The 12,419-nt window shown below is 42.8% G+C and overlaps 2 protein-coding genes across 3 annotated transcripts; one reads left to right on the top strand and one right to left on the bottom strand.

The window, feature by feature from the left end:
• The first annotated feature begins 569 nt into the window (after positions 1 to 569).
• LOC115677243 (type I inositol polyphosphate 5-phosphatase 12-like) lies at positions 570 to 8,572 on the top strand. 2 transcript variants are annotated; one of them, XM_056305357.1, is made up of 11 exons: positions 571 to 1,612; positions 2,809 to 3,061; positions 3,699 to 4,515; positions 5,039 to 5,163; positions 5,479 to 5,563; positions 5,720 to 5,885; positions 5,988 to 6,028; positions 6,151 to 6,418; positions 6,581 to 6,704; positions 6,780 to 7,140; positions 7,809 to 8,572. In XM_056305357.1, the coding sequence occupies exons 1-11, from the start codon at positions 802 to 804 to the stop codon at positions 8,160 to 8,162; spliced, it is 3,405 nt and encodes a 1,134-aa protein (XP_056161332.1). In that variant the 5' UTR covers positions 571 to 801; the 3' UTR covers positions 8,163 to 8,572. The 2 variants fall into 2 exon arrangements, with proteins under 2 accessions (XP_056161331.1, XP_056161332.1); XM_056305356.1 differs by having other exon boundaries at positions 570 to 1,612; positions 5,720 to 6,028.
• Positions 8,573 to 8,890: 318 nt separating this feature from the next.
• LOC130135716 (polygalacturonase-like) lies at positions 8,891 to 10,885 on the bottom strand. Its single transcript, XM_056305334.1, has 4 exons — positions 10,418 to 10,885; positions 9,815 to 10,104; positions 9,261 to 9,486; positions 8,891 to 9,109 (listed from the first exon to the last, which is right to left on the bottom strand). Exons 1-4 carry the CDS (start codon positions 10,883 to 10,885, stop codon positions 8,891 to 8,893), a joined length of 1,203 nt encoding a protein of 400 aa, XP_056161309.1.
• Positions 10,886 to 12,419: the final 1,534 nt, after the last annotated feature.

The following is a 12,419-nucleotide window of genomic DNA, read 5'->3' as shown; positions in this document are numbered from 1 at the left end:
TCCTAATCAGTCAATGTCTTATATCATGCTATGCGGAGAGAGAAAGATATGCCCGTCGAAATTGAAAGGAGTTGGACGATTGACTTTCTGCTGTTACGATTGTCATATTTTCGGACCTTTTAGAGATTCCGGGTAATCTCCTGCTGTTACGATTGTCATATTTTCGGACCTTTTAGAGATTCGGGGTAATCTCATAAGGCGATGATCTCATGACATCGCCGATCAGTAATTTTCAGGATAGGAGACTCGAGTTGTCCAGGATTTGAACCTCGGATAGCTGACTGTTTTTTTTTTCCTTTTTCCATGCTTGACAATCGAATTGACTTTGTGAAATTTTCCCCTTATTTTTCTCATTTCGGTGAACCACCTCGCGGAAATTTCCAGCACGATGTGCGCGAGTCCTGTCTTGGGGAAGTGAAGGGAGAGGTATTGAACTGGCATTGTCATTTTGACAAATTTCCGCGGGAAAAGCCACACGAGCGACGTCACACGTGTGTGGCCACGACAACTACCAACGAACTTGAAACTGTCTGTTTCTGTCTCTCTCTCTCTCTCTCTCTCTCTCTCTCTCTCTGTCTCGCTCCCTCTGCTTCGTCTTCATTCTTGTCCCTTCGCTTCCATCAACCTCGCCTCTCTTCTCGCTCTTCACTCCCGTTCCCATCCTTCGCTTCTCTCTCCTCTCTCTCTCTCTCTCTCTCTCTCTCTGAAACTTTCTCTGATCTCCACCTCTCTCTCTCTCTCTCTCTCTGTCTCTCTTCTATCAGCGCAACCGAATCCCTCTGCGGAAAAAAATCACATGAAATGGAGGGCGAGAGAATGGAAGACGACGACAGGGACGCGATCGCTTCCCTGAGCTCCGTCCCTCCGCCGCGCAAGATCCACTCCTACAGCCAGCAGCTCCGCACCCCCTCCTCCTCCCACAAGAAGCGCCACCAGATCCGCAAGCACAGCCTCGACGACGACCGCATCCCTTCCAGCATCGACCAGTTCTACACCAATCGCTCCTCCTCCGATGACGACGCCGACGACTTCTTCCCTTACTCCTCCACCGCCTCCGCCAGCGGTGACGACTCTGATTACGCTTCTCACAAGGCGGCTGCCGGCGACGCCCCCGCCAGGGAGGATCTCCATCCAATGCTGGAGTTCGTCGCGAGTGGCGGCGGAGCAGGGATCTTCCGTGTGCCGCCGCGCTCGGCCGTGCATCCGAGCCGGCCTCCGTGTCTGGAGCTGAGGCCGCATCCCCTGAAGGAGACTCAGGTGGGTAAGTTCCTCAGGAACATTGCTTGTACGGATACTCAGCTTTGGGCTGGCCAGGAGAGCGGAGTGAGGGTTTGGGATCTCACGAAGGTGTCTGAGGTCGGGTCAGGGCTCGGGGGTAGGACCCGGAGAGGCGATGAGGATGCCGCGCCGTTCCATGAGTCTGTGACAACGTCACCCACAATGTGTTTGATAGTTGATTCTGGGAATAGGCTGGTGTGGACTGGTCATAAGGATGGGAAGATCAGATCCTGGAAGATGGACCAGCCATTTGAGCAGGATGCTCCTTTCAAGGAAGGCTTGTCATGGCAGGCGCATCGCGGTCCAGTGCTTTCGATGGTCATGACTTCTTATGGTAAGAGAGTGTGATTGAATGATTCGACCAGCGTACTTGTTCTTTGTGACACTGCTTGTTGTCTTAGTTTTGCATGCTTTTAGTTTGGCCTAGAGAAAACTTGCCAATTAATAATGTGCTCTTTGGTTCTGACTCGGTGCTTGATATTCACATTTCACTAGCTAATATAGGACATTAGGAGTTCACTCGGATATCTGCCCAACCCCCCTTGTAATCAAGACAGAGAGAGCGTAATGGTCACCTTATATATTCTTTTGGCCTCGCGATTTTCCAGTTCAGTTTTGGATGTGCTTGATTAATTTCCCGGCCAAAGTGGTCGCTCATAAAGGTTGACACTGTAGTTATGCAGCATCTGGACGATGGTGAATATTCATTTTCTCGGTTATTATCCATATTGTGCATGTGGCGCATCTCTGGCAATTCAAGTTAGTTGTTTGTACGAAAATATCCCACATCACTTGTCTATGGGGGTCCCATGGTGTTATATTCATGTGGTCCTCCTCTACCAGTTTAAGCCTTTAGGTCCTTTCTAACATGATATTAGTATCAAATTCTGTAGATTTACTCCTTGTGAGGCTCCCCGATTGTCATTTCCACGTCTCCTTCTTAGTCTAGTTTGCACTAGGAAGAAAGCCTTAATATCCCACATTGCTTGTCTATGGGGTTTCAATATGCCTTATATTCATGTAGTCTCCCTCCACCCATCAGCTTAGGTCTTCGATTTAGACATTTAAACAGTTTTCGTACTTGATTTTGTGAACAAGTATGTTAATTTCCAGGGAACTATTTTCAGTGAACTAGAGCAGGCATGATTGACGGAACTTGCTGGTGACATGGAGATGAAAGTAGGTCAATGTGAGGGTCATGTTCAACTGCCAAGTTGAAGGCTTGTTTTGTCAGTTGTAATCATCTATGATTCCAGTCCCAAGTGACTGCAGCATGTGCCCAATCCGAATTTTTTGTAATGTTAAAATTAGAAATGGTTGTATCAGTCAACTGCATCAATTGTGAAGCTCTACTGCTTTTACTGTCCTGTTGTTCTTTCGGAGTTATCTTGCTCTTGAAGGACAGTCTACATGACCAGGAATGGACAGTTTGCTGTTGTAAAGATTTCTGCCTGCATCTGCATTTTTTACTGTTATGATGCATTAGAATTTGAAACTTGCGTGCTGACCTATTAATGTTAATTCATACAGGTGATCTTTGGACTGGATTCGAAGGTGGCGTTATTAAAATATGGCCTTGGGAAACCATTGAAAAATCTCTCTCTCTATCACCAGAGGAAAAACACATGGCTGCTCTACTGGTGGAGAGATCATTCATAGACCTAAAGAGCCAAGTCACCGTCAACGGTGTTTGTAGCATTTCTTCTTCGGACGTGAAGTGCTTATTAGCAGATAATGTTAGAGGAAAAGTTTGGGCTGTGGGAGCACTCTCGTTTTCAAAATGGTATGTGTCTTGAGACATCTCTTCTTTGGGACTGGCCTTGTGTCTTCTCATGAAAATCTCTGGGATAACTAGTTGACAAGGATAATTTACATGAAATGGCTCAAAGAGAAAAGGTAGTAGTCAATTGTCAAACTTAGTTACCGATTCTAGATTGCATGCTGTTCAATTATTATTAGGCTTTCTGGAAGTACTTTTCTGTGGATGATGTTAGTATCTTTCCAATTGTGTGTTGTTTAACTGCAAGATGAATTGGCGGGAAATCTGATTTCAAGGCTAGCTAGCTTAGCTTTTATTTGGATCTTATGTTGAAAAAAATATTGCTTTATGCTCGTAAATATGTAGATATTTTATTTGGTAGCTATTGATTTAAAAAGTTGAATTTGATGCTAGCTAGCTTCAAATTCCCAATATATATTTTTGGGGCTTCTGGATATATGCAGTCAGAGGTTTCAGATGAAGGAATTTAAGAATGGTTAGAAAACTAAAACAGGGATATATGTAGTTTGAGCATTCTAGCATATGAAGACTAATAACATCTTCAAGAGATAATGTAGAAATGATTCGGTATAAAAATCATTTCATGGACAATCATCTTGCTTTTGAAGATATTTAGTTTCAACATGGTAATTGTTTGCAGGAATGCTCGCACTAAAGAGCTTTTGAAATGTTTTAACATAGAGGGTCAGATCGAGAACCGGGTTGATGTTGCTTCAGTACCAGATCAAGCGGTGGAAGATGAAATGAAAGTTAAATTTGTCTCTACATCGAAAAAGGAGAAATCTCAGAGCACTAGTTTTTTGCAGCGGTCTCGTAATGCCATAATGGGAGCTGCTGATGCAGTTCGCCGAGTGGCTACAAAGGGTGCTGGGGCATTTACGGAAGAAAATACCAAGAAAACAGAAGCACTTGTTCAAACTGCCGATGGAATGATTTGGACTGGATGCTCAAATGGTTTACTGGTGCAGTGGGATACACGGGGAACCCGTTTGCAAGATTTTAATCACCATGCTTGTGCAGTTCTATGCTTCTGTACTCTTGGAACACGAATTTATGTAGGCTATATCAGTGGATTAATCCAGGTCTTGGACCTCGAGGGAAATGTAGTTGCAGGGTGGATTGCTCACAGCAGCCCGGTGATAAAATTGGCAGTTGGAAGAAATTATATATATAGCTTAGCCACTCATGGTGGCATACGTGGGTGGAATATAACATCCCCAGGACCTATTGACAACATTATACGGTCAGAATTGGCTGCAAAAGAAGAAATATACACAAGACAAAACAATGTCAAAATATTGGTTGGCACGTGGAATGTTGGCCAGGGAAGAGCTTCTCAGGAGTCGCTTTCATTGTGGTTAGGTTCTGCTGCCTCAGATGTTGGAATTGTTGTTATTGGGTGCCAAGAAGTGGAGATGGGTGCCGGGTTTCTTGCGATGTCAGCCGCAAAAGAAACTGTATGATTTCTTTGACTTCTATTGATGATTGACTATGGGTCAATTGGGCTATGCTTCAAGGTTCTTTTGTTTATTGATAGCAAATGTGAAAAATAGACAAGTCCTCATTCTCTAGGACTTATCCTTCTGGTTACCCAATAAGTCACTCCATCATTTGACAGAGAACACTTGGTGATTGCTGACACCATCAGCCAATTAACGAATTTGATCAAATCCCTTAACGGAAATATCTTTTCTTTCTTTTCTGCAGATATTTCTTAGCAAATAGTTGTTGCAGTTTTTCCATTCATATGATCCTCTAGTCTTTGATGAAACTCCTGAGTCAATTTCTAAGATGGTCCCTCTCAATCATATGAACCTCTAGTTAACTTTGAAGATATGTTTTCTCTTTGCTCCATCTTTTCCTTCCTCATCCACTTGCTGCTTGGCACTTGGGCGCATGCCTGTTCAAGCATGTGTTTGATGCATACTTGTTGTTGGAGTTTTTCTTAAAATGAGTTCTCACATAGTCTGCCCATTTTAGGTAGGGCTTGAAGGGAGTTCAATTGGACATTGGTGGCTGGATACTATTGGGAAGACTTTGGATGAAGGAAATACGTTCGAGCGTATGGGGTCTAGGCAGTTGGCTGGGTTGCTCATAGCTCTCTGGTAAGTCCTTGCAGGATAACTGTAAATGCGATGTTAACGGGTCAATGATTAGGGCATTTTTCCAATTCGGAATACCCAAGCTCTATTTGCCAATCCATGGTACTACAAATCTGACTTCACCTTCGTTGATGTCCTTTAGTTTGTTAGCCCTTATGCCGTATCTCTGGTTTTATTATGTTAGTATTTTGCGAATGCAGCTTAATTTGGTCTTACTTTTTAACTTCCAAATGGTCAACATTCAATATCCCTAACCCCAGATATTTTCCCAATACATCCTAGGGTCTCTGACCTCCTTTTTTTCTGTACTTGGTACAGGGTTAGAAAGAATCTCAGAACACACGTTGGAGATGTTGATGTGGCAGCAGTTGCATGTGGCTTTGGTCGTGCAATTGGTAATAAGGTTTGTCCCATTCCTCCATAAACCTCCTAGTTTATTTGAAGTTAGAGTTTATCATGTTTGCAGAAGCAGACTTAGATAATTTTAAACTCGGAGTTTGTGTACTCTCGATAGCCTCCTACATGACATTCACTGATATGACCATGTCTGGTTGATCAGGGTGGTGTAGGTTTGAGAATCCGTGTCTATGATCGGATTATATGCTTTGTGAACTGTCACTTGGCAGCACATTTGGAAGCTGTCAATCGGCGGAATGCTGATTTTGATCACATCTACCGAACTATGGCATTCAGCCGATCATATAATGTACTCAATGCTGCAGCTGGTATGGTCCCATACCTGATTTTGTCTTGCTATCTTGCCTTGTGCATATATTCATTTTGGCTACTCTATTCTTCTGGCTTGCCATTTGTGCTCTCTGTTGCAGCTGGTGTCTCCTCTTCGGCACAGATGCCTCGCAGTATGAGTGTGAGTAGTTCTTTCAATCATTTACTCTCAAATGGCATTTCTTGCCTTCGTACTCCTCCTGCCACTCAAATGGATATATTTAGATTTATTAGATTGAAGTAACAAGGACTGGTGTTTCACAGAACACGGGTCACAACTCTGAGGAGGGAAGACCTGATCTGTCAGAGGCAGATATGGTGGTGTTTCTTGGTGATTTCAACTACAGACTATTTGGTATATCTTATGATGAAGCAAGGGACTTTGTTTCCCAGAGAAGCTTTGATTGGCTTAGAGAAAAGGATCAACTGAGAGAAGAAATGAAGGCAGGGAAAGTATTCCAAGGAATGCGTGAGGCACTCATCAGATTTCCTCCAACTTACAAGTTTGAACGTCACCAAGCAGGTTTAGGAGGTAAAGGATTAATAAACTAGGACCATAGCTTCTTGCCAGTGTTGCAAAGTACATGGAACCATATAGCTAACCGAAGGTTCCCCATAATGGAGCTCTTGTGCCTGCTTTTTATTAGTTCTTGTTTTGTTATTGGTGTTGAAGGCAGTTGCTTTTATGTATCAGGATATGATTCTGGAGAGAAGAAGCGCATTCCTGCTTGGTGCGACAGAATCCTCTATCGTGACAACCGGTCCTCTTCAGTGTCAGAATGCAGCTTGGAGTGTCCCATTGTCACATCTATATTACAGTACGTTCCACCTCATCTGTGCCTACTTACAATTGGGGAATTCAGTGTAAAATTAATGTTGTTTCTTTTTTGAAGGTATGAGGCTTGTATGGATGTGACCGACAGTGATCACAAACCTGTACGCTGTAAGTTCAGTGCTGAAATTGCTCATGTTGATCGATCAGTTAGGAGACAAGAGTTTGGGAATATAGTGAAATCAAATGAAAACATCAGGACCATGCTAGCAGAAATGCGTTGTGTTCCTGAAACTGTTGTGAGCACTGACAGAATACTTCTGAAGAACCAGGACACTTATGTTTTAAGGATCACCAACAGATGTGTCGATGACAAAGCCGTGTTTAGATTTATCTGTGAAGGTCAGTCTGCTATGAAGGAGGATGCTCATTCATCAGATCAACGTCCAAGAGGTTCCTTCGGCTTCCCACGATGGCTTGAGGTATTTTTTCTCTGCGTTGGCCGAATGAAAAGACCAACAATTAGATATCAATATCGAGAAGCCTCTTCCCGATTAAGCCAAGGATTAGCCATCTAATTAACTTAACTACGTTTGGTAGCAGCCTGACCTTCAGTGGATCCACATTTGGTCCAGCGGTAGGAGGTGTTCCAATTTCACTAGATTATTGCCATCTAGTAACATTCGTCTGATAGTTGATTCCAACACTTCCCATGGTCTCCCCTGTCATATCCTGGAGAATTGGGTTGTATCATTGCCTCAATGGATGTGGTCCCTTCAAATTGTGCGCTCAGCTTAAAGTACCTTGTATCTATATCAACTAAAGTTTTGTAAGACATTATTTTAGCCAGGTATATCTACAATAATGTCTTAGTGTATATCTAAAATAATGTCTTAGTGTATCAATCTAAAAAATTATGCAAGCATGCTTTAAGACATCGGCAAACTCATTCTATGGGTCTTTCTTCTTAAGGGATCCATTTGGTTTCTGATGGAGGAGGAACACTATAAGTGATTCAGGTTATTAGGAGAATATGTGTTCGTATTCCTAGCAAATTCTTACTTTTCCGCTAGTATTCATGAATATCTTTCCTGTAGATACATATCTACCATCCCAAGTTGAGGTAATCTTGTGTTGTATCGCAATACAGGTGATGCCAGCTGGTGGCATAATAAAACCGGAACAATTTGTGGAGGTTTCGGTCCACCATGAAGAATTGCATACGCTGGAGGACTTGGTTGAGGGAATACCACAGAACTGGTGGTCTGAAGATACCCAGGATAAGGAAGTGATGTTAAAGTTGATAATTCAAGGAAGTTGCTCCACCGAAATACAGAGCTACCGGATCCGGGTGCATCATTGCTATTCATCTAAGATGCTTCGTGTGGACTCAAAGTTGACCAGTTCCAGAAAAAGTCAAGGTGGTTCAGTTTACCTGCCTGAACATCGGCAGCACAGCAATTCTACTGACGTTGATGACTTCCGGAATTTGCACAACCCTTGAATGCTTGAGCGGGAAATGGGATATTTGTTTGGGACCTTATGCACCCTTGCCAACTGCACATTCGGTTCTGATGCTGAAGGTTTCCTCAGATTCATGCGAAGCAGGCAATATCCGGATGTAAATACTCAGCTTCTTGCTTCTAGGAGCAGGTTCAAATTCTTTTACCATGCTTTCAGATATTTCTTCAACTAGATTGGTCGTCTTCTAATTCTTTAACTAATGGCATGTTAGTCAAGGCTGTATAATGTTGTCGGCAAAATAGCTCTTTTTTCTTTTATATAATAGAGGTGGAAATGTGGAAAGTAATCGGGAGATAATTTTGGGTGTATGATTATACTGTTTGTGTATAATTCCTGGAGAGATGCAAAATCTTTCCTCAAGTATATGAAAGGAATGACTTTTTGAGCTTCCATTATGTATCTTTTTTCTGTACAGAGCATATTCTATCAGTAAATTGTGCAATTTTCAGCTTTAGCCAGAAAAATTCCGGTTACCTGCTGCGCAATTTGTCTTTCTATTATAATTGGTTCACCTAACTGAAAGATTAAGTCAAGGGCGATAAATTGCTCAAGTCCAGTGGAAGTCATAGGTGTTTTTGTTTTGCAATGGTGGTTTTTTCAATTGGATGATGGGTGTAATCAAAGAAAACATGAAATGTGCTTATTTACATACAAACTAGCATGAAACAAAAAAAATGCAACCCTCGACCAAAAGAACATATTTTAAATTCAGAAACAACTTCTCGGTACAACAATTCCACTGCTGCTGCCTCCAGCATTCTTACAGGAAGAAGTGGCTTGTTTAGTAAGATACGTGAGTTCTATGTTCTGTAATGCAATGCCCCAGCATGGATTCGTCGGGCTGCAAGTGAAATTCATCGCAACCTGTGTGGCCGATGTTCCTTTGATGTTCTTGTACGTAACTCGGCTAATCTTCACTCCTGAATTCTGCAAAGAGAATAATACGAGTGAAATAAATGACAGAAAAAAAGTCAAGTGAGGTCGACGAGAACTTGTTAGAATCCTGGTCAACCAAATTTTATCCAATTCAAACGAATATCTTCTTCGATTAAGATCTGCTGGAGGGTTAAGCAAGTACCTGATTAGGGCAATTTGTGCTGGGACAGTAATTTTGGTCTATGATGATGGGGTTGAACACATTTTTCATGAGGATGTTCCTGAAAGAAATGGTTCTAGCAAATCCATTGCTTGGCCTTGCCCATGATTTGATCCTCACTCCATTCTGAGTTCCTGTGAAAACTGCACCTGTTACTGTCACATTCTCAACTCCATCTTCATTCGCATTCACTCCCAGACTTCCAACACTGCATTTTGTTTTTGTCGAATTCCACACGTTAATATTTGTTCATGTACAACAACACGAAAATTACAAGAAATTTAGTAGATCAGTTGGGCTACTGATTTCGGTATTGGATAGTATGCAGTTACCCGATGTTGCGAACACGAGAATATTGAACCACATTCTACAGAATATAGTAAATTAGAGATACCCTCAGTCCTTTTGGAGGTAAACTATTTTACAGAGAAATCGAATCGATGATAACAGAAATAAAACCGCTCCATACTGAAAACTTGACAGGAATCAAAAGTATATCGATCTCTTCTTTTGTAAAGGATTTTATTTCGGTGTACCTGATGCCGTGCCCGGGGCCACAGACAATACGCTTGATCCAGACGTTCTTGGAGCCTGGACCGATGGAGATGCAGTCGTCGCCGGTCATGATGGAGGAGGAGACAACGGTTACTCCAGTGGAAGAACTGATGTGGATGCCATCGGTATTGGGGCTTTGTGCCGGCGCTCTTATCTTCACGTTCCGGATAAGCACATTCGCGCTGTTGGCGATCGCGATGTGAAACATTTGGCTGTTCATGGAGGTTATGCCACTGATCACGACATCACTCGACCATTGGAACGATATCGACTACCCAAAAGACAAGGAAACAAGCAATATGATTATTATGTGTCATTTGGGCAGCTAATTAACCATTACTGCAATATGTCGAAAACCACCAAGCAAGTCAGGAGGTGTTTACATTCGCTTAACCATATGACGATTGTCATTTGCTGATCATTAGCAAATAACGAGGCCGATATGTCAATCACACTACAAACTAGCAAGAGCAGTAGCCAAATAATCAAAGAATAGAAACTCAAGCGGAATGAAAATCAATCACTATATAATATATGTACCATGCATGCGCAAGTTAATCCACACAAAAGTTGGTATAACTCACCATAGCTCCCACGGGGCAACTCTTGCCAGAGCTCCTGCAAGCCCAGTAACCAGAACCTTGTGCATTGAGAGTCCCTCCATAAACCTGAACCCTTGTCACCTTAATGAACAATATCCAATACCCAGAATTCCCCAAACTCCAGTAATTTGATGGCGCTACCAGGGTCCCTGCGATCTGAAACAAGATCCTACTCTTGCATGGCCCGGTGAACACCACCGGGCCCAGCACGAAGTTGCCCTGCGGGACGTAGACAGTGGCCGGCGCAGCCGACGTGCAGGCCGACGACCACGCTCTTTGGAACGCTTGGGTCGAGTCGGACCTCCCGTCCGGCTTCGCTCCGTAGCTCAGCACGTTATACACGGCCGCTTCTGATTGTCTTAGAGACGTGGCCACAATGAGAAAGAATGAAACCAGGAGAAGCCATGAACTGTTTGTGGAGCTATTAATCGCGACGAACGACTTCGCCATTTTCTTGAAGATTTGATGGGAAGTGTCAACGACGAGTTAAAAGAAGAGGAGGAGGCTACTTATAACCCACGGTGTGGTATGTCATAAGATGCGTCTTCACATGTTAATATGCTAATATCGCATTATTATTATGGATTTTTATATTTCCATTGATGGTGCATGTATATAATGAGTAGAGTACAAGTGAATTTGATGCTACGCTCACGTTATTACTTACTGGACGTAATTGCATGCGACGTGCGGGGGTTCTGGGCTGTCTTTTCTTGCATAAATGTTCATGTGATATGTGCTTTGAGGAAGTCCATGTGAGTGAGCTGTATCAAATAACATGGCCAAGATGAAAGTTTGCGAACCGAGCATTGATGGTTGAAGGCAAGAACGTGATGCAAACTCGGAGAAGCACATCCTGGAGGAGTCAGCCGATGAAGTTTGCATATTGTTCAGGAATAACGATCACAAGGTGTCACAGATCATAAGCCACTTAGACAGGACGATGCGGAATACGTTTTATATCTTCAAGCTTCCACGCCTAGCACTTGATAGGGGGACAAAACCTTAAAATGCACCTGATACATGTTCGATATGAGGATTTGCGGAAACCAAAGACACCAAAAGAAGATATACAGATAGAAGGGTCGAGAAATCGACCTCGACATGCTTGTCCTAGTACCATCCAGGAGTCAAGTGCGTGGCGCGGCGGTTCGTTTCGAAAGTTTGAAGTTATCAAAGAACGACGGTGGACACGTGATATCTCTGGTCCTGGAGACAAGGTAGACAACTGTGTGAGAAGTTGCTTAGCATCGGAGTCTCTTGACATCGCCAAGGAATTTAATGCGCATGTTCTAGTGTTCCTTCGATGATGGATCACACACGCATGAGCTCACTTTCGTGTAGTCAGACGTTCAAGTCCACGTAGAGGAAGGCCATGTGAGACACGAAAAGATTCCGGAGAAGAAAAAGGGGCGCCAATCTTTGCAACCGTACAAGCCACCATATAAAAGACATTTTTTTTAAAGAAAAAGGGGCAAAGCTCGAGTAATACGTTAATACTTGTCTAACAAAGCTTAAACCGGACTGATCTCCTATCTATAGGGGAAGCAAACCTAGCGGTGACCTATCTAATGCTGGAATAACATTTACATCACATGACTGAATGATCCAATTTGTTAACCAATCTGCACACAGATTTCTTTCCATAAAAGACAACCCTTTTTAACTAAAATGGAGTGTTTAACCAAGGTGACGAAATATCTTATCAACCTCGAATATAGGATAAGACATGAGTCAAAGTTCGGCTCGATGGCCTAAACATGAATTGTTTGCACTCGGGGGTGTGTGAAATCAAATCCTTTGTCATGCGCCTAATCCATAAATACTAGTCTTTTCCTCAACTACTACCTCAATAAATTGTATTTGACAGTCGCAATACACAATTTTGACTTAAACAAACATCTTGCAGTGGCGCTGCGATGATGGTTTATACACCTACGGCTAAAATTAGTAATTATGGCTCAATTCAAACATTCTGTAACGA

The sequence above is a fragment of the Syzygium oleosum genome, unplaced genomic scaffold, assembly GCF_021117445.2.
Source record: "Syzygium oleosum isolate NSW1041296 unplaced genomic scaffold, Sole_v2.1 Sole_v2.37, whole genome shotgun sequence".
NCBI lineage: Eukaryota > Viridiplantae > Streptophyta > Magnoliopsida > Myrtales > Myrtaceae > Syzygium > Syzygium oleosum.
This window is presented reverse-complemented; position numbering and strand designations above follow the sequence as displayed.